This window comes from Antechinus flavipes, chromosome 3, assembly GCF_016432865.1.
Source record: "Antechinus flavipes isolate AdamAnt ecotype Samford, QLD, Australia chromosome 3, AdamAnt_v2, whole genome shotgun sequence".
NCBI lineage: Eukaryota > Metazoa > Chordata > Mammalia > Dasyuromorphia > Dasyuridae > Antechinus > Antechinus flavipes.
Window position 1 is genome coordinate 606,793,148 of NC_067400.1, and position 21,112 is coordinate 606,814,259.

At 39.7% G+C, this 21,112-nt stretch overlaps 1 protein-coding gene across 1 annotated transcript; it reads right to left on the bottom strand.

The window, feature by feature from the left end:
* Window positions 1–285: 285 nt before the first annotated feature.
* LOC127555972 (tumor necrosis factor receptor superfamily member 14-like) lies at window positions 286–17,252 on the bottom strand. The gene is made up of 6 exons (XM_051988757.1): window positions 16,960–17,252; window positions 14,134–14,259; window positions 10,391–10,546; window positions 8,827–8,917; window positions 4,940–5,128; window positions 286–1,961 (listed from the first exon to the last, which is right to left on the bottom strand). The coding sequence occupies exons 1-6, from the start codon at window positions 17,126–17,128 to the stop codon at window positions 1,889–1,891; spliced, it is 804 nt and encodes a 267-aa protein (XP_051844717.1). The 5' UTR covers window positions 17,129–17,252; the 3' UTR covers window positions 286–1,888.
* Between the last annotated feature and the right edge of the window lie 3,860 nt (window positions 17,253–21,112).

Genomic DNA, 21,112 nt, shown 5'->3' on the forward strand with positions numbered 1-21,112 from the left:
TGGAATTTTCTTGAGTCATTTTATTGCTGAAAATAACTAGCTCATTCATACTTGATTATCATAAAGTATTGGTTTTACTGTGTACAATGTTCTTTTCATTTTGTTCACTCCATTTTGTATCAGTTCACATTGTCTTTTTGAAACCAGCAGCTCATCATTTCTTATAGTATAGTAATATTCTACTACTACCACATGACACAATTTGTTCAACTATTCACCAACTGATGGGCATCACTTCATTTTATCAATTTCCAGTTCTTTTCTACTACAAAAGAGCTGCTACAATTTTTAAAATTAATAGCTTTTTATTTTTCAGAATTTGTGTAAAGATAATTTTCAAGATTCATCCTTGCAAAAAAAATTGTTCAAAATTCTTCTCCCTCAGTCTTCCCTTTCTCCCTCCCCTAGACAGCAGATACAGGTTAAACATGTATAACTCTTCTAAAGATGTTTCCACATTTGTCATTCTGCACAAGAAAAATCAGATCAAAGGGGGGGAAGTGAGAAAAGAGACAAACAAGCAAATAACAACAAAAAAGGTGAAAATGCTATGCTTTGATCTGCATCCATTCCCCACAGTCCTGTCTCTGGGTGTAGATGACTCTCCATTATAAGTGTATTGGAATTGGCTTGAATCATCTCATTGTTGAAAAGAACAATCCTTTGCTCCTTGATTCAGGTATACCTTTCCAGAGTTTCTACACTCTATATCTCCCACTTTCTTTTGTTTTTAAACACAGGTGGTCATGCCTGCCCTGACTTCTCTCTCTTTTTTTTTTAATTTAATTTTATTTTATAATAACTTTTTATTGACAGAACCCATGCCAGGGTAATTTTTTTTACAACATTATCCCTTGCACTTGCTTCTGTTCCGATTTTTCCCCTCCTTCCCTCCACCCCCTTCCCTAGATGGCAAGCAATCCTATATATGTTAAATATTTACAGTATATCCTAGATACAATATAGGTGTGCAGAACCGAACAGTTCTCTTGTTGCACAGGGAGAATTGGATTCAGAAGGTAAAAATAACCTGGGAAGAAAAACAAAAATGCAAATAGTTCACATCCGTTTCCCAGTGTTCTTTCTTTGGGTGTAGTTGCTTCTGTCCATCATTTATCAATTGAAACTGAGTTAGGTCTCTTTTTCAAAGAAATCCACTTCCATCAGAATCCATCCTCATACAGTATCATTGTTGAAGTGTATAATGATCTCCTGGTTCTGCTCATTTCACTTAGCATCAGTTCATGTAAGTCTCTCCAAGCCTCTCTGTATTGATCTTGCTGGTCATTTCTTACAGAACAATAATATTCTGTAACATTCATATGCCACAATTTACCCAGCCTTTCTCTAATTGATAGGCATCAATTTCCAGTTTCTAGCCACTACAAACAGCTGCCCTGACTTCTCAAGAAGGGAAGTGAAAACACCAAAGGGAAATGGGAATTCAAGCCAAATATTGTTAGCAAGTTTTCTCTGGGCTGAAGGGTCTTATTTGAAACCAGTATACATAAATCCATCATTATGGGAGGTATAACACAAGCACATAGTAATTTAACACAGGCTAGTAGTGACGTAACAAAAAGCATGAATCAATATGAGGAATTATACACGTCCATAAGTCCTAGAAGGAGGGTATATAAATAACAATCACTCATACACCTCCTTCAGCAGCCAAGAGATAGTCCAACACTAATCTATTGTACATTATTTCATGTGTCAGGGAATCTAATGATTCCTGCTGTTTTAAAGTCCTGCAGCAGTCTCATCAACAATTTTTTATATTCATGAGTCAATTGCTATAAACATGGGGCTAACAGTCAGGCTCTTTCAGTGGCACATGTTGTCCAAGATGGAACAACCAAATGTTTCTTGGGTCTTCTCCTTCATTTCAAGGGTCTTCTCCAACTCTCAATGACGAAGGTGAATATGGCTCCTTGATACCCATCTGATTGTTTCTCCATCTGTAGAGATATAGTTGAAAAGAGCAAACCTTCTACCCAAGCAGTTAACCTATCTGGTCCCTTCCATTCACCACTTTCTAGATCTTTTTCTTTATTATATAAAGATAGTGGAGCTGCTCAGATTGGACACTGCTGTTCTGGCGGGTTATAAAACCTGTCTGCCAGAGCTAGTACAAAAAATTAATTGTATAAAGGACTAAATTTAGAAGTTCTCTAGGGTTACCTTTGGCTCCACCCCTTTTTTTTTTTTTTGGAGGAGCGTCTTGATGTCTCTATTTCTCTTCTCTACTATTGCCTGTCCTGGAGGATTAAAGGGTATGACAGTGATATGTAATATCTGATACTGTGTACAAAAATGTGCAAAATGTTTGGAAGTATATGCAGGTCCATTATCTATTTTTATTGCTTGTGGCACACCCATGATTGCAAAAGCTTGTATGAGGAATTCAGTAACCACTCAGGCTGTCTCTTTTGCTGCTGGTCTTGCAAAAGTAAATCCTGAAAAGATGTTATTATAACATGGATAAAAGACAGATGACCAAAAGATTTATAATGGGTCACATCCATTTGCCAAATTTCATTGGATCTCAAACCACAAGGGTTCTTTCCTGGAGGGAGCATAGAAAGGATGCCAAGTTGTACAGGCTTTTGCTATGCTCCTAGCTTCCTCTTTTATTATCCCAAATTGCAGATGTAAAGCTCAAGCAGCCTGATGATATTTAGAATGAGATTCTTAGGCTGCCTGAAATAAAGGAGTATTACTTAACATGGTTAGAAGATGATCTGCCTTTGAATTTTCATCAAAAATAGGACCTGGAAGTCCACTATGAGAGTGGACATGTAAGATATAAATCTAACCTGGACACTTTCTTACTTGCTCTTGAAGTTCCTTAAAAAGCTGATATATATTGGAAGTTATAAATTGTATTTGGGCTGTGGCAATTCTTTGTACCTCACTTACTGAATAGGCCAAATAAGATATTACATTTATATCTCCTGGATAATAAGAGCTAGAATGGTTGCATATAATTCATTCTGCTGAGTGGACTGAAAAGGAGTTCTGACTACTCTCTTTATAATTAAGTCATGAAAGTATACAGCACAAATGTTATGTTTGGATGCATCTGTAAAAATAGTTGGTCCTTTAAGAGGAACCTTAGAAACCTTTTCTTCAAAAATCCATTGCCAATTATGTAGAGCCGGGTTTTCTTTAATGGAGACCCATGTGTAAAATTTGGAGCAGGGGCCAACAAAGTTTGCCACTCTGAGATGGTTTCACAGCATACATTAATTTGTGCATTAGTATAAAAGGTATATATCTTGTCAGGTCTTATCCCAGATAATTGTACTGTTTGCTTAATGACCTTTAATAAAATTCTAGTCACAAGCACTGGGTAAGAAGTAAAGTTTTGTTCTGGTTCTGCTGGGAGGTTCACCTATCACACTGTCTCCTTGCTGTGGATGCCTCTTTTGTAGCAAAAACTGATATTTCCAAAGGTTTTTGAGTTACTCTTTCAACCACTTTGGATAAAGTCAGTTCAACTTTTCTCAAAGCCTTTTGAGCTTCTTTTGTAAGCTGGTGTGGTGAGTTTAAAGCACTATCTCCCCTTAAAATGTCTTACAATGGTTGCAATTGATAGGTAGTTAAGCCTAACACTGGACACATCCATTGGATATCTCCTATCAATTTCTGAAAGTCATTTAAGGTGTTTAGCTTCTCTGTTCTTAAGGACAGTTTTTGTACTGTAAGCACCTTGGGGAATATTTCATATCCTAAATATTGAAAAGGAGTATGCCTTTGAATTTTGTCTGGAGCTATATGTAATTTGTAGTTCCTCAGTGTTTGTATGGTCTTTTGTAGACATGCTGCTAACATTTGTTCCTCAGGTACAGACCACAAGATATCATCCATGTAAAGTAACAACATTACTTTTGGAAATGCTTTTCTTGCTGGAGTAAGAGCAGCAGCAACATACATTTGACACACAGTAGGGCTATTTTTCATTCCCTGTGGCAAAACTATCCATTTGTATCTTTTATAAGGCTCAGCTAAATTAACACTGGGCACTAAAAAGGCAAAGCTTTTCATATCCTCCTTATCTAGAGGCATGGAATAAAAACAATCCTTCTCTATAACCCAAAGAGGCTATTCTCTAGGCAATTGAGTAGGAGATGGAAATCCAGGAAATCCAGTAGGAGTTAACCGTAGTTTCCATTTGTTTATTTACTTTTCTTAAATCAGGCAGCATCCTCCATTTTGCAGATTTCTTTTTTTACAACAAATACAGAGGAATTCCAAGAACTTAGAGAAGGTTGTAAATGTCCTTGGTCAAGTTGCTCCTGTACTATATCTAATAAGACCTGAATTTTGTCACTAGCTAAGAGCCACTGTTCTACCCACACCAGTGTATCAGTTTTTCCATTGAATGGGAACGTGAGAATGTTGGCAGGCCTTCAGCAGCAGCCCTACCTAAAAAGCCGAAGAATATAATGGGGATTTTTTCAACTATAAAAGGAGTAAAAACTCCTGTTTCACCTTCAAATATTCATCTTAAAGGGGTAGTAGTAACTTCATCTGCTATTGATCCTACTATGCCATACATATACATGTCTGCCATAATATTTGACCAGTGACTGGACTACCTGGCACTTCTAGTGGCTGTACCCTCTGTACCTGTGTCTAACAGCCCTTTTAATGGTATGCCATTTACGTAGACAGTGAGCATAAGATGGTCAGCTGTAACAGCTGAAGTCTAGAATATTTCTAGATTCTGTTGCTGCGAGTCAAAATCTAGATAAACCTGGACTATCTACAATTCTCTACAATTTCCCTAGATGCACTGAATGAATGTGTGATTTAGGTACTAAGATCTGTGGTTGCTACAATGATAAAGGATTCCTATTCTAGTAAGAACCTCTAAATTCACTTCCCTGGGGCAAAGTGCCCACTGCCCCACCCTCTTTATATTACTGCTTACCTCCTTCTACACACCAAAATGATAATACGCCTGATGATGATGGGGAAGAGGATGATGATGATGATGATGATGATGATGATGATGATGTAATGCTGACGTGGTTTTTTTTGATGGTGACTGAGTGGTGAGCACCATGCATCAGTGATGGCAGTGCCTGGCCTTTCTTCATACAGATCCTGGGCAGTACAACTAGGAAGACATAGAGGACATGTGTCACTGAACATGAATTCATTCCCATCAGCCCACTATGACTGAATGATCCATCTCCTCCCTCACTCGTAAGTTGCACGGGGCTCAGCAGTCCAAGAAGGATTCAGAGAGAGAGGCAAAATATCCCAAACAGAGGAAGAGAAGAAGATGAAGATAGATGCAGGGCCCCCCTCCCTACATTTTATATAGACAAAAAAACTCAGAGGGAGGGCATCCACACTGGAATGACTAGAAAGACAGTGTGTCCAGAGTCAAGATCCAAAAAGAGTTAAACAAATTAAAACTATGAAACCATGTTACTTTTTTGGTTTGTTTTTTGGGGAAGTACTGTAATTTTATCAGTGTAGGGGATTTCCTGCTGTAGAAATACTTTCCTCTGATGCAGGAATTGTCTGGAATTGAGAACTTGTTGGATAGAGTACTGAGAGGATGTGATTTAATGTTTATAGTGTTTAAGATATCAAACTCTGGGCTTCTTGACCCCATAACAAGTGCTGTATGTCTTACTGCCTAACCTAACAGAAAGATTGAAATCACTAGGATTGTAAAATCAATGCTTTACAGTTGTGCTAAAAAATCTATTCAAGATCATAGAACCTGTGATTTCTAGATCGGGGACACCAATGGACAAGACGTTGATCTAGAAGCTCAAATGAGCGTTCAAATCTTAGTTCAGACATTTCCAAATGTAGAACCTTGAACACTTAACCCCTGATTGCCTCAGTTTTCTCATCTGTAGAATGAGGATAATAGCACTCACTTCCTAGTGGGGCAAGACAATACCTAGAAAATGCCAGGTAATGTCTAGCTCTTATTGTTATTGTAGCTCCTGTCTCAATGACCATTGTTATGAAACACTGTCCTTATTGGGTGATGTCATTCCCTGTGGACATCAGCTGGGCAGAGTTGGGGGAAAACTCCAGCCTTTTCAGGACTCTTCAACCTTAAAGGTTTTTGAGGGGACTCAAGCATCACATTGCTTCTGGCTTTCAGCTTCCACGGGGAGGGTGGAAGGGGCCAATCCCACTTCAAATTCAAGAAGGAAAAGATTCTGGAAAGACATGGAAGGGATCAGAAGCCTCCATGGTATCCTCCTCCCTAGCTTGCTACACTTTCTCTTTCAGAAGATCTAGAACTTTCTCTTGGTTGAGTTATCTCTCTGCTGGTGGGAAACCTCTTTCCTTTGTATTTTCTGGTATATATCCTCCAATGTATTTCTTTTCTGATATCTCTTTTGCCACACTTTAGAGTTTCTTTGCTTCTTATAATGTATGTTTATTGTGACAAAAGGGATAGAGTGGTAATAGGTGGGAAGCTTTCAATAGAAAATCGGGGGTTTCCTCATCCAAAATAAAAAGACAAAGAAACCATAACTTAGATTGAACCTGGTCACATCTTTCAGACTAAAAATATTTTTTTTAAATAGTTATAATTCTAGTCTGGAAACCTATTTCTCTGAGAAGAACAAAGTGGTCTCAGACCCTGACTTCCTGCTTCTGCTCTGACAGATATTAAAATCTTCCTTGGAAAAGGGCAGGTGGGAGAAAGACTAGAGATGTCTAATCTTCCTCCCTTTGAATCACACAGCAGTCCACACTATAAATGTACCTTAGCCATATGGAGAGATTTCTTAATCTCTGTCTCCCTGTATCTCTCTGTGTTTCTGTTTCTCTCTGTCTCTGCCTGTCTGTCTGTCTGTCTCTGTCTCTCTCCCCTTGCCCTCACCTCTTTCAATTTATCTCTCTTCACTTGGAATCTCTAAAACTACTATAATATCATTACTATTAAGGTTTTCCTTCTCCTTGAAAAATGACAAAAAGTGTTCAGAAGTTAGTTTGAACCAATCATATCCCTTAAACTCATAACATTTAAGTGAGTAGAATAATTATTCTAATCTGCTACCTCTTCTGTTCATGTGGCTTCCAGCAATAATTATTATTATTTTTATTTATAATTTTATTTTTTACATATAATTTATAATTTTATTTAATTATTAATAAATAATAATGATTGTTGTTTAGTCATTTCCAACCTGTTCAACGTTTTGAGACCCTGTTTAGGATTTTCTTGGCAGAAAAGCTGAAGTGGTTTGCCATTTCCTTCTCCAACTAGTTTTATAGATGAAGAAACTGAGGCAAGCAGGATGAAGCAATTTGCCAGGATCAAACAGCTAGCAAGTGTCAGAGGCAAGATTTAAACTGAGGACTCCATACATGACATTCTATCCACTGTGCCACCAGTTTATCCATTCATCATTATGATCATTATTATTAGTAGTAGTATTGAAAGGGACCAGAAGCCACGTACTTCAATCTTCTAATTATAAAGATGAGAAACTAATATCCAAAGAATCAAAGGGATTTATCCCTCGTCACAAGGGAAACAAATATCAGAGGCAGGATTTGAATCCAGCTCTTTAGGCTCCAGAGTCAGTGCCCTTTCCACTCTACCATACCACTATCCTGGGAAGGACTAAATGGGACTAGATAACAATCCATTGAAAAGGTCTTGGAGCAGGAGCACCCGAAGCACCCCTTATGAGTTGGCACTGCAACCATGGCAGTTCAGCTTTAGACTACATTGCAGCTTTAGGATAAAGGAAATCCTGTGATACTGTCCCATGGACATGTACATGGTCATGAAACATCACCAGTATAATTACTGGTCAGCTTACAAAAAGAGTTCAAGTTCCTTGGATAGCTGAAGAGCTTCCATAAGAAGGCGCTATAGACTCATAGATTCTGAGCTGGAAGTGATATCGGGAGTACCTCACTTACCCTCACTTACAGATGAGGAAAAACAGCCATGGAAAGTTCAAACAACTGATAACAATATCTAGTATTTATGTAGCATCTCTCATGGGCCAGCACTTTTAAAATAACATCTCACTGGCCCACCACAGGTGGAGAGCATTCATGCTATTGGAACCCAGATTCTCTAGACTCTAAGGCCCTTTCCACGGTACTGGGGCAGTCAGGATGCAAATCGTGCATGGGAGGAGATACTGAAGAATGTCCTGGAGAGGCCAAAAGGTTGTGTCAAGTAGGAGAGAAGTAAACTCACTCATCTTGGCCCCAGAGGGTAGAACCTGGAGTGAAGGAGACAATGTAGGAGAAGCAGATTATATTTCAGTTTAAGGGGGGAAAACTTAACAATGGAGGCTATCCAAAAAAAGGAAGACAAGAAGGAAGTATAGACAAACAGAATAGCATTGAAAACTACATGTTTAATTTCTTTTAAGCCTACAAGTACATACAAGCTGTACAGAAGAGAGGTTCATAGTGTCCCATAAATTTGGGGGAGTGCTGGAATCAGCATGAACCCTATGGCAATTGTTAAATTTCTAGGATGAGCACACATGCCTCAGAAATGGGCAAATACTACAAAGTAGGGCTTGATTTCTTATTTTGTTGCATGACTAGACTTAAGAAAATGCTGATGATGCAGAATAAACTTAAAGTGTATCCAGTGTATATTTATTTCCCAGAGATCCAGTTACTTACCTGTAAGTTGTTACTTACCTACACACCTCCATGGACATTTTTTATTTTTATTTTCTGTTCTATTCTGTGTATAAAAACCTTTACGTTATTTGGAGCTCATTAAATTCATAATTTGTGTTCAAATTATTATAAATGAACAAGACTATCAAGTCCCAGGGAACATGCTGTACGTACTTGGTCCATGGCAAACATTGGTCCAGGGTCCCATTTGTGGAAAATGTCCCTGCCTGGCAGTTTTCACAGATGGTGTTGTTTCTCTCTGTGTCTGAAAGAGAAGGAGGCATGGGATATGTAATACTCAGCACAGCAATAGGAACAAAACATGTTTGTTAGGACAGTGTTCCTGGTTTAGTCAGTTCTTTCCCTGGAAGCTCTGTGTCACAACAAAGAGTATTGAGAACAACTCTATGAAACACTCCCCCAACCTATGGAAAAAAATATTATTTCCCTTTCCTTTCCCCTACTCCCTCCCCCAGATGGCAGGTTGACCAATGCATGTTAAATAAGTTAAAGTATATGTTAAATACAATATATATAAATACATGTGATGACTTATCTTACACAAAGATAAATCATCTCTTATAATATATAATCTTTAAAAAGAAAAAAAAATGTTCCACAAACTAAGAGCAAATCAAAAAAAGGGTAACAGTGCTCCATATTCATAACCCCCCACTTCTTTACAGAAGCTGGAGTTTGAGGATGAAGTAGAATATGGAAGTGTCTCAGTGAATAGAGAACTGGGCTTGGAGTCAAGAAGATTTTAGCTCAATCCTGGGCAAGTCATTTATACTCTATTTACCTATTTCTGCTATGATAAAAGGGGTATAATGATAGCATCTACATTCCAGATAATGTGGAAATCTGGCACATAGTCAATGCTTGTTTACTAATTGTGATTTAACTATCTGTAAGTCTACAAATAACTTTGCCTACTTACAGGACCCTGACTTTAGAGGAAGAAGGGACCTTAGAGATTATTGGGTCCAACTGTCTCATTTGACAGGAGAGAAAACTGAGATCCAAAAGGTCAAGTAAGTGACTTACTTGGCCACACAGGTTATTCCATCAATATTTGAAAGATCTTCAATTTGGGCAGCTTGCTTCCTCTCAGCACAAATGCAGATTGTCATCCCCTTCAATTTAAGCAGATGGCCTTTTAGTGTTGTGTCTGAAACATCCCTCCTTTGAAGCCTCTAAAGGACTGAGTATGAACTTCTGTCTAGAGAAGTGAACAGAACCAGGGGAACAACTTACACAGTAGCTACAACCTTGTAGACAACCAAGTTAAAGAGACTTAAGAACTCAAATCAATGGAATAACCAATTGTAGTTCCAAAGAACTCATACTGAAACATGCTACTCATATCCTAACAAAGAAGTGATGGACACAAGATGCTGAAGGAGATATACCTGCTCTTTGGATGTGGTCAATGAATGAATGTGCTTTGTTTGACTACCTGGTCAAACCTCAGAGATCTTCTATCCCCTATATTATTCCCTTTTTCTATAGATAAGAAAACTGAATTCCAGAGAGGTCAAGGAAATTCAGCATCACATGAATAGTAGGCACAAATCTTAGTTTTGAACCCTAATCTTCTCACACCAGATCCAAGCATCATCCCATTGTACTACTAGTTCCAGGAAGGCAGCCAGAACTGAGGGAAGGCTGGGAATTTCTCAGGCTGCCACAACACTAGTCCTGGGTCCCTGGGTGGATGGTGACAGAGCAGGCTCACCTTTAGCCTTTACATATTGGCCAGGGCTGCAAACTCGATGAGGCGCACATAGCTCACAATCATCATCTTTCATGTCAGTGCAAAAATAACCCGGGGAACAGCCACACACAGTGTTGGAGGTAGATGAACATTCTCTTTTGGTCACCAAACCGAGCTCTGAAAGAAAGAACAAAAGGAAAAAGAAGACATTAGGTGAGTCAATTAACTATTTATTCAGAACCTACTGTGTTCTAGGCACACATTATAAAGAAAGATAAAAGATAATCCCTACTTTCACAGTCCAATGAATGCAAACTAGTATGTAGAAACAAGATCCACACAGGACAAATTGGAGATGATCAAAGGAGGAAAGGTCTTAGACTTAAAAAGGAAGGAGATTGATCTCTTGCAAAGGTGGGCTTTTAGCTAGGATTTTAAGGAAGATAAGAAAGACAGAAGGTGGAGATGAGCATAGAGCCACGAGGAAAGATTCCCAACTGGGAAGACCATAGGGTCCATTGTCCCTGGATCACAGAGTGTATGTGAAATAAGGGAGAGTATAAGGTGCAATAGGATTGTAAAAGTAGTAAGGGGCTAAGTTATGAAGTCCTTTAAAAATTTCAGTTTTACTCCTAGAGATGAGAGGGAGTCATTGAAGTTTATTGAGTTAGATGGTAACATATTTGGACCTGTGCTTTAGAAAAATAACTTTGGTAGCTGAATGGAGAATAGATTGGAATGTGGAGAGACTGGAGACAGACAAACACCCTCACAGCATTTATTGCAACACTCTAGGTGTGAAGGGAAGAGGGTCTGCAGTGTCAGAGGAGAGAAAGGGGTATATTCAGGAAATACCACAAAAGGTGTAATCCACAAACCTTATAGGTCCTTGTAAGTCCATAAGAGAACCGAAGAAGGAAAGAACTGCTGTGGTTAGCTACAGAATGACACAGGCTGAGGAAATTTGGGACCAGTCATTTACCATTCTGTGAGCAGAAGGCTGGCTCCATTTCTACAGATTCACATGTCTCTGGGTTGGATGCGCAACTATACCAAACCACCTGGGTTCATCATAATGCCAGGCAAGTCTAAGAGGTCCTCCAGGAAAATGCCTACTATTCAAATATAGCCAGTTTAGGAAAAGGTCCAGTTAGGAAAAGGACTTTCTCAAGGTCATATAAAGTCATTGATACCTCTCAATGAGAGATACTGTGTTATATAACAACCCTGAGAGGTAGACACTGCTCCTGTCCTCCCATTTAACAGTTGAGGCAAGTGGTGCCAAAGGTCATAAAATTAGAAGTGTCTGAGGATACATTTGAACTCAAGTCTTGCTGATTCCAGATCCAGTATTCTATGCACTGTACCAGCAGCTAGGGAGTGCAAACTTCCCAGACAAATGCAGAGAGAAGACATTTAGAGCCTGATGGAACCTGACTTGTCATTAAAATGAAGCCTCCCATTTTAAAGATGAGCAAATGGAAGCCCAGAGAGATAAATTACTTCTTCCTGTTTTCCTTCAATGCTACTGCCTTACTTCTAAGATAAATTCTAATTCACCATCCTTCCTATACCATTTTTGCACAGAGTGCTGTCATGGTGTATACCCCATTATGTTCTAAGGTGTTTCTTGGTATCCCCAGCACTTAGCACAAAGCTTAACACAGTATGTGCTTATTGGATGTTTAGTGACTGGCTTGCCCAACATCAAACAGATAATAAATGGAAGAGCTAAGTTTTGAACCTAGCATCTCTAACTTCTAATCTATGACTCTCCCCTTTGCATCACCTGGTGGCAATACTGGGGTGAAAACCTTTTCAAACTCTAAAAAGGGATGTGCCTGAAAAAGGAGGAGGGAAAGATGAAAAGCTCTGAGCAAGAAGTTAACGTGTCCTCGTGGGACCTGAGGTCAAATCCTGGCTCTGCTCTTTATTGCTTTGTAACTTTGGTCAGGTCCCAACTTCTCTGGGATCAGTTTCTTCAGTAAAATGAGGATCCTGGATGAGATGACCTCTCTGGTCTTTTTCAGCTCTGAGTGAGTTACTTATTAGTCCCTTCCATGTGGACTAAGGAGAGGAGATACTCTGAAGGAAGCAGGTGAACAATCCTGGGGCAGGGGAGAAGCAAAAAAAGGAGAAATAGGGGAGCAAAAAGAACCAGGAGAGCCCCCAGTACTTTATATTGTTAAGAGTTTTCATATATTCAAGATGATTTACCAGTTATGTAGAAGTCCAAGTTTCAGAATACTCAGAGATAAAGTGGGTGAGAGAGCAGAAAGACCTGCTCCACTACTTAGCATTCCCCTGCCCTCTTTCTTCCCAACCTCCTACCCACAAGGATACATATGCCCTTCTCCAACCTGATGTGGCACTGACCCTCCTGAGATTCAGGGGTAAAATGGGGTAGGACCAAGGGGAAGAGATTCTTTGTTCTTGAAAAGCATCTTCTTATTACTATGGGTGAAAATCCATCTTTAAAAATTCATTCAAAACCCTAAGACAGGGCAATATTAGCTGTGATTCACAATCGAACATGAATTAATTCCTTAACATAATATCTCCCTGGAAGACAACAAGGGAATGATCAGAAGAGATGGAGAAAGTAATTTGAAATGCTAGAATACTGTTAGGAAGATGAGCCCAGCTGGAAGTTACAGGGTGAGGTTTGGAGCCCTTAGGAGGAAACACAGAGCTTGAGATAACCCTCCTACTCCTTTGGCTAGGTGTCAGGAAAGCAAAGACAGGCATATTTAAAGAGCTAGGACCTAGCTCAGCCTCTTTCACAAGTTGCTGAGGACCATCTCTGCTGATAAGCCTCTTGAGAATCCTAGACATTTTAAGCACCCTTTTCTGAGGTTCCTTCCAGTTTGGATGTTCTAGGATTGTGTGAGAGTGTGAATAAACTACCTCGTGTTTCCTAAGTGTAAAATACCATGCTCTAGGAACCAAGAGATCATTGTACATGGCAACATCAATAATATATGACGATCAGTACTGATGAATGTGACTCTTTTCAATAATGAGATGATTGATTCCAGTTTCAATGATCTTGTGATGCAGAGAGCCATCTGCCCCCAACAAGAGGACTGTGGGAACTGAGGCTGGTTCCCCCAACATAGCATTCTCACTCTTTTTGTTGGTATTCTCTTGCATTTTGCTTTTTTACTCATTTTCTTTCCTTTTTGATCTGATTTTTTTATGCAGCAAGAGAATTGTATAAATCTATTTAGATATATTGGATTTAACATATATTTTAACATGTATGACATATATTGAATTGTTTGCCACCTGGGGAGGAGGTTGGAGGGAAGGAGGGAAAATCTGAAACAAAAGGCTATGCAAAGGCCAATATTGAAAAATTATCCACCTTATGTTTTCAAAATAAAAAGCTTTATTAAAAAAAAAAAAAGAAATTCCATGCTCTAGGACCTTAGGAAATAGTCCAAGCCCCTCATGTTAAAGATGTGCAAACTGATGTCCAGAGAGTGGACATGACTTGTCCAAGGCCATAGAAGGAAAAGCCTGGAATGGAACCCAGCTCTCCCAACTGCTAGCAAAACAAAGCCTCTTTTCCTGATCTAGCTTCTGCTCACTGGGCTATAGACATCCCTCCTATCCCATCTTGTCTGGTAAATCCAAGACTTATAACTTTCTCTGAATCCACCTCTCCCTTTCCCAGGGAAGCTACAGTACCCACTGTAGGACAAACTCTGGGTTAGATGCAGGGTCCTACTTGACCCTAAGGCCCCTGAAGAATTTCTTACCAGAGTTACAGACTTTGCATGGGAGACACTTCTTCAGGACATGCTTGTGTGTGGTATAGGTCTCAGGATCACAAGGAACACATCTGGTGCCTCTCATTATATTACATGGCCCGATACGCCTATAACCTAAAGATAACAAAGAGTCAGCATCAAAAACAAGGCACAGGACACCTTTTTGCAGAAGCCACTGCTCTCCAGTCTCAATTCCCATTGATAACATCACATGAACACCCTAGACCAGGTTTAGGAAGCTCCCAAGGCTACTTATGAAACTCTATGAAAATTAGGAGGGGTGAACATCCATCTCTCAATTTCATCCAAGACTGTCAAAACTGGAAGGGATCTCAAAGACATACAGAGACAGAGACAGACACATACACACACACATACACACATACACACACACACACACACACACACACACTCTACACACAAAGAGAGAAACATAGAGAGAAAGGGAAGAGGAAGGAGAGAAACACATGCCCAGAGAAAGAGGAAATCAGATGAATTCTGAGTGCAAAATGAAAAAAAAATAGTATTTTTCACTTTATTTTTTTTTTGAAACATGAGTAATATGGAAATATTTTACATGGAATATATATAATTAAGTCCATATTGCCTATCATCTCATGGGAAGGGGCAAGGGCTGAGAGAAAAAAAGAATTTGGAACTCAGAATTTTAAAAATGATGTTAAAGACAAATAATTTTTTGAAGGGGAGAGAGAATCAGAAAAAAACCTTATGGAGAAAGTGGTGTCTGAGTTATACCTTGAAGAGACTTAGGAATAACTTAAGAGTAATGAGGAGTATTCCAAACAAAAAAAAAAAAATTCCAAACTCTGATAATGCAAAAAATGCAGAGATTTGGGGATGGCATCAATGTCCAAGGCAGCCAGGTGGCCAATTTGATTGGAATAAGAAAGTGTGAGAAGTCAGATGAAATAACATAATTAGGTGGTTGCAGTAGATAGAACACCAGGCTTGGATTCATGAAGACCTGAGTTCAAATCCAGTCCCAGATATTTGTTGTGTAACCACAGGGAAGTTACATAATTTCTGTCTGACTCATAATTAAATAGTGGAGAGAATAACAAGGTTTGCATTTGTATGGCTGTTAAGAGAATAAATGAGTAAACATCATCTTTCAAGACATTATCAGGGAAAACATTCCTGATATTCTAGAACTGGGGATAAAATAAAAATGGACAGAAACTACCAATCACCTGCTTAAACATATCTCAAAATGATAATTCTTAGAATATTATGGTAGAAATGATCCAACCATCTGGAGAGCAGTTTAGAATTATGCCAAGGGGTATCAAACTGTGCATATCCTTTGGCCTAGCAATGGCAGGGCAGAGAGTTGTTGGGAATCCCCTTTTTGGTCAGAGGCACAGGTCTAATGTGAAAGAATTCATGAACCTGAAATATTATTGGCAACAAAGGAAGTTTTATTGGCACTGAGAAGTCAGCTTTGCTAGGAACGCAGACTTCTGAGTCTCTTTTAGCAGAGAAATCCTGGCAGAGAAATTAAAAGGATTATCACTGAGAAGAGAATGTCTTCACGGAGGGCAAGAATCCTGGTAGGCAGCTATGTCAAAGGGAGAGTCTGTGGACAAAAGCATAATTGCTACTTTGGAGTTCTGCAAAAAATATGGAGTTTAGAATTATCCTTTATAGAAGGACTTTTCTGTAACCAAGTCTTCCTTCTGGAGAGTGGATTGAGGTTGGAGGAGGAGGGAGGGCCCTTGCTCCTTCCCATGAGATGCTCACTCTTGGCTAGCCATATAAGAAACAAGGAAGAGTCAAAGGAAAGAAAGGTTTCTCAGAAGTACTCATGCTTCAGCCCATCTTCTACATTGCTTTTCTAGTCAAGAAGTAGATCAAGAAGTCTGAGGCTCAAGTTCCCAGTTGATAAGAAAGCCAATGAGCCCAGGCCTAGGTACTTGGTTTCAAGCCACTCAATATCAGACCCACATCTCTCAAATGAATGAAAATCCCTTTGAAGGCTTCCTGAATGGGGATTTGGCTTCCCAAAAGATCAATGGTGGTGGGGGGTGATTTGCCTTAAAAAGGCCCAGTCTGGGAAAATATGCCTTCTCCTAGACTCTCTGGAGTCTGGGAGACCCTGAATCAAAGAGGATACAATTTCAGAGTGATTGTTTTACAGATTAAAGTGGACACAGTTTCACCACCACCCCCTAGTCAAAGTCACTTCCTGTAACTTCCTGAGGGTCTGACTTAGCTCTGGGAATAGAGATCATGTGACTTAGTCTCAAACTGAAAAATCTTCACCCAATCAGTCCCATTCAAACTGAAGACATTGTACACAGTAACAACAATAATGTAACATGATTAACTGAGAATAATTTAGCTATTTTCCACAGTACAATGATCCAAGATAACTGTGAAGGACTTATAAAAAAATGTTCTCTCTCTCTAGAGAAAGAACTGATGAAATCTGAACTCACATTGAAGCTTTTTTTTAAAACTTTATCTTTCTGGTTTGGTTTTTGCTCTTTTACATTCTGACTAATGTGGAAATGTTTTACACACACACACACACACACACACACACACACACACACACATACACACACACACTTTTATGCCTGAATCAGTTTGCTTTCTTATTGCACCTCCATCATTCCTCTAAACTCTGAGAACACTCCCTCCCTCCCTCCCCTTATGGTCCCTTTAAGCTCTGAGATTCTATGATTCTGGAATTTGAATTGACTCATGAAGAAAGGAAGAGATCTTGGAAAGGCAGCTATTTACCAGAGTAAGAGAATGATTTGTCCTAAAGGAAAAAATTCTCTCACCTACCTGGATCGCAGGGGTAACAGCACTCCCCGTCCGCTTCATAAAGTCCTCCAGTGCATGAGCCATAAACATGATGAGTTCCTTGGGCAAGGAAAAGGAAGTTAATGAGGGCAAGGAAGAAAGAATAATCCATGATGTCAGGAAAAGTGGGCTGTAATCTTGATTTTATCATTCACTGGCTAGATGACTGGAGACAACTTGAAAACCCCTAGGATTTCTTTCTGTTACAGACCAGGGATCCTAAGATTTAATCTCTTAAATTCTCTCTCTTTCTCTCTCTGTCTCTCTAACTAGCTTGTAACTCCCAACAGCAAGAATGTTATAAAGGTTAGAAGGGGAGGGAAGAAAGAAAAGCCCTCCCCCACACTATTACTAGTGACTCCACCTACTCACAGACCAGATCCCTGAACGCCATCTCAAGCAACCTACCTTTCTGTAAAACTCCTCAGGCACTTATATGTCATAGTAGTCTCGCCCAGATCCTGCTCATGTCACAGATAGTCAGAACTTTCCCTTTCTGACTTCTACAAGACAAGTTTGGAATTTTGGGTGTGTCTATTCCTAGATTCCTGAGTTTTCAGTTCCCCCTCCCATCTTTGTATGAATCCCTGAGCTGCCAAACCTGACCTCCTCTATGTTTCTGATGAAAACTGTGGAGTCATTTAGTTTGGGAAACAGCTTAGGTTATCTTTCTTAGATGGACCTTGGAAAAAATTTGATCACACACACACACACACACACACAGAGCAGTGTCCCATCATGCAACTCCCAAGACTTGCATTAGAGTCTTTCTAACTTTAAGCCTGGTTCTCTACCTGCTTCTTTGGAGGATATAGATGCATATGCATGTGTGTGTATGTATATGTGTGTGTGTGTGTGTATGCATGTATATTTCAAGCAATAAATTAAAAGGGATGGCTAATTAATGAAGCAAAACTAGCCAGTTTAAATAGGTCCCTATAGAAAACACAACTGGATTATAAGTACCAATATCTAGCACAATTAACAAGCCTTGCCACAACATAAATATAACATAAAACATAATCAAATGAACATAACAGAAAATAAAAACCATTTTCAACATGTAGTTATTTACACGCACATTGATAGATGTGTAGGTTGACTACCAATACATTGAAGCCCAGTGGAATGAAGCTATAATCCCTGTATTTCTGTAGCAGATCTGGGCATGAACAGAGTCAACTCCTGACCTGTAGTAATCCATGTGATTTTCTTTACATTTTCAGTATTCTTCTCACCATAGACACTCCCTTCTCAGTTCTTTCCACCTGCTCATTGGAAACTCCAACTAACTCTCCTATGAGTAATAGATGGCTATGATAAATAGTCCTTATAGAGTCCTGTCTCCCATCACCCCAGTTCTGTGGAGCTAGTTTATAAACTGACAAATTGTCTAGTCTCTCATTAACCTTGTATGAGTCAGCTTTGCTAACATCTCAGAGCCTGGACTGGGAAAGTAGTCTTTGTCTCCTTTAGATAGAGGAATCTGATAGTGTACACAGAAGGTGTTTAATAAAAGTTGATTGAGTGAGTGACTGACAGTATTCGCTAGGCAAGTACAATACTGAAAGGTACTGGCTGCCTAGCAGACAATCCAGGGTGTCTTGTGGCATGGTGTCCTAGTCCACATAAGTTTTTTGTTCAAAGTTCAGGAACTAACCCATCTCCATATCTTTCTATTTTTCTTAGGCACTACCACTATGAGTCATGGGAAATGGCTGCTGGATTCTGCAGTGGTGTTATTCCCATCCTTTCTTGGAGACAGCCTCTGAGAACTTCCTTTCAAGACAAAACATGACAGCTTTTGCTGGATGTGGGGCCTTGCAGCATGTGGGACCCTCTACAAGTGGGGGCTTTTTATTTCAGAATATAATTTCTCATCACTTTCACAATGAAGTGTGGGGTGTTGGGAGTTAGTTCTCCAGAGCTAGGACAAGTTAGTTTATCTTATGCTTCTTCCATGTGTTATTTTCTCAGCACATTGGGTTGTGAGTGGGGCTACTTGACCATACTTTTCACCCCAAATTGCAAGTTTTTACTGAAGGGCCCATAAAAGCCCTACCCTCCATTTCTGTGAGGCTCCACTGTATGAGTTCCATGGGTCAGATTCTACTCAGGGACTCTCAGTCTACAAAACAAACATGTACCTTTCACCTCAGATCCTGCCCTATAATTTCAACATGTGGGCAGAAATGCACATCATATCCAGAAGGGTGGATTGCTGAGATAGATCTTAGCTCAGCTCAGGCTCTTGCGACCCACCTTCTCCTGGCTTTCCCACCAGTGGCAGGGGCAGAGCTGAACTGGGAATTGGAATAATTCCCCAAAAGCCCAGAATAGACATTCTGTGTGCTAGTGCTTTGTGTAAAGCTAGCCAGCAAATGATAATGCAACCAATCAGGTCATGGCTAATTGAACTCTGAACTTTCCCCCATCTTATTTACCCATGGAATATGTTGGAGAGTGGGAGGGGGAAGGTGGAATAAATATTTGACCATAAAGGACCTCAAGTCTCCCTTTATAACTAGAAGTCACAAGATCTCTGGTCATAGGAGAAGTTCAGGCCTCCTTGCCTCCCTAGGGACTGTTGCAGATATATTCATTCCTCTGATTAAATGGACAGGCAAGCTTAGGTCTAAGAGAGGGCAGAAGCAGGAGCTCACATCTGGGCCCATATGCTTGGCTAACCCCACCATCACTGACATGAGTCAGTGTGAATGAGACTGGGCTGATGAGCCAACTCCCACAGAGAGTCTTTCTAGATACCCTCAGTGTTAGTGTTAGGTCGCTCCATTCAAATGTATTTATATTATTTTGTATACTCTTCTAATTAGAAGTGGTATCCCTCATTAGGATATAAGCTTTTAAGAATTGCTTTTTCATTTTCTCTTTATATTTTAGTTCCTAGCACAGTATTAAGTAGGTACTTAATAAATGTTTATTGGATCTAATTAGAACTGATAATTAATGTAGTAATGAGTAAATTTTAAAATGTCATAGAGAAAAGAGTAAGTGAATGAAGGGTGGGAAAAGGAATGATGGGAAGATGTTTACTCATAAGGGCCCATGGGATGATATCATTTTATCCCTAAAGAGGGCTTGACTGGCTCTTTTGTCATTTCTGGCTCAATCAGCCATTCTCCTTAGCTTCTAAAGAATATATACAGAACATCTTAACTCTGTTCTGCTGCACTGTTCTTTACCAGAAAATTCTCAGTTTTCAAGCCAGGGAGGAAGGAGGAAATCAGTGGGTATGCCAGGTTTTAAGATTGCAAGTTCATTTTCTCTGGGGTCAGGGAACAAATTAGAAACCCTACTCTAAGCTAACCAGTCCCATTTCACAAGATAGGCAAGATGTGGCTGTTTGAAGAAGAGTAACAAGGGGAACTCAGAGAGGGGAAGCCCTTGTAATCTAACAGATGCCTTGCAGCTCATTACATAGCTCACTGGGTGATTATAAGTTTTATTTATTTAATTATAAGATTATGATTATAATTATAAGCACGAAAATGTCATGACTTCTGGCCAAGATGGTTGAGAGGACACGCTCATCTATCTAAACTCTTTCTTGCCCTCAGAATACTTTTTTTCATGAGAAGGCCTTGGAATTAGTGCTTGACTGAAAAAAACCCACAAATACATTACCAACAGAAGATATCCTTGAAATTTGCCAGAAATTATCTGTTTTTTGCTAGTGGGTGGGGATGGTAAGATGAGGCCCAGACTGAAGGCAGGCAACAAGAGCACAAAAGGCAGCCCACACTGAACAGACTGGAGTGGGGGTGGGGAGGGATCTCAGCCAGCAGAAAATCTGTGGGGACAACTTTGCCACAGTGTGTGGCTACTTTGGCCTGGCAGCAAGCCAGTAGATCAGCAGAGAAGCTATAAACACAAGGGGTAAAGACTATAATCCCTAAATGCTAAGGTTTTGTGGGACCTGGCCACACCCACCCAGCACCAGGAGTGACTCAGCATGCTGCAGCCATTGCTGTCCTGCTAGTGCCTCACTACTATCTCTGTAGTCTGTAGAGGAAGCTTGACAATACCATACAGCCCAAAAAAGCAGACTGCACATGCTTTTTTGTTTGTTTGTTTTCTTTGATTCTTTTTTGACAAAAAATGAGCAAAAAATTAA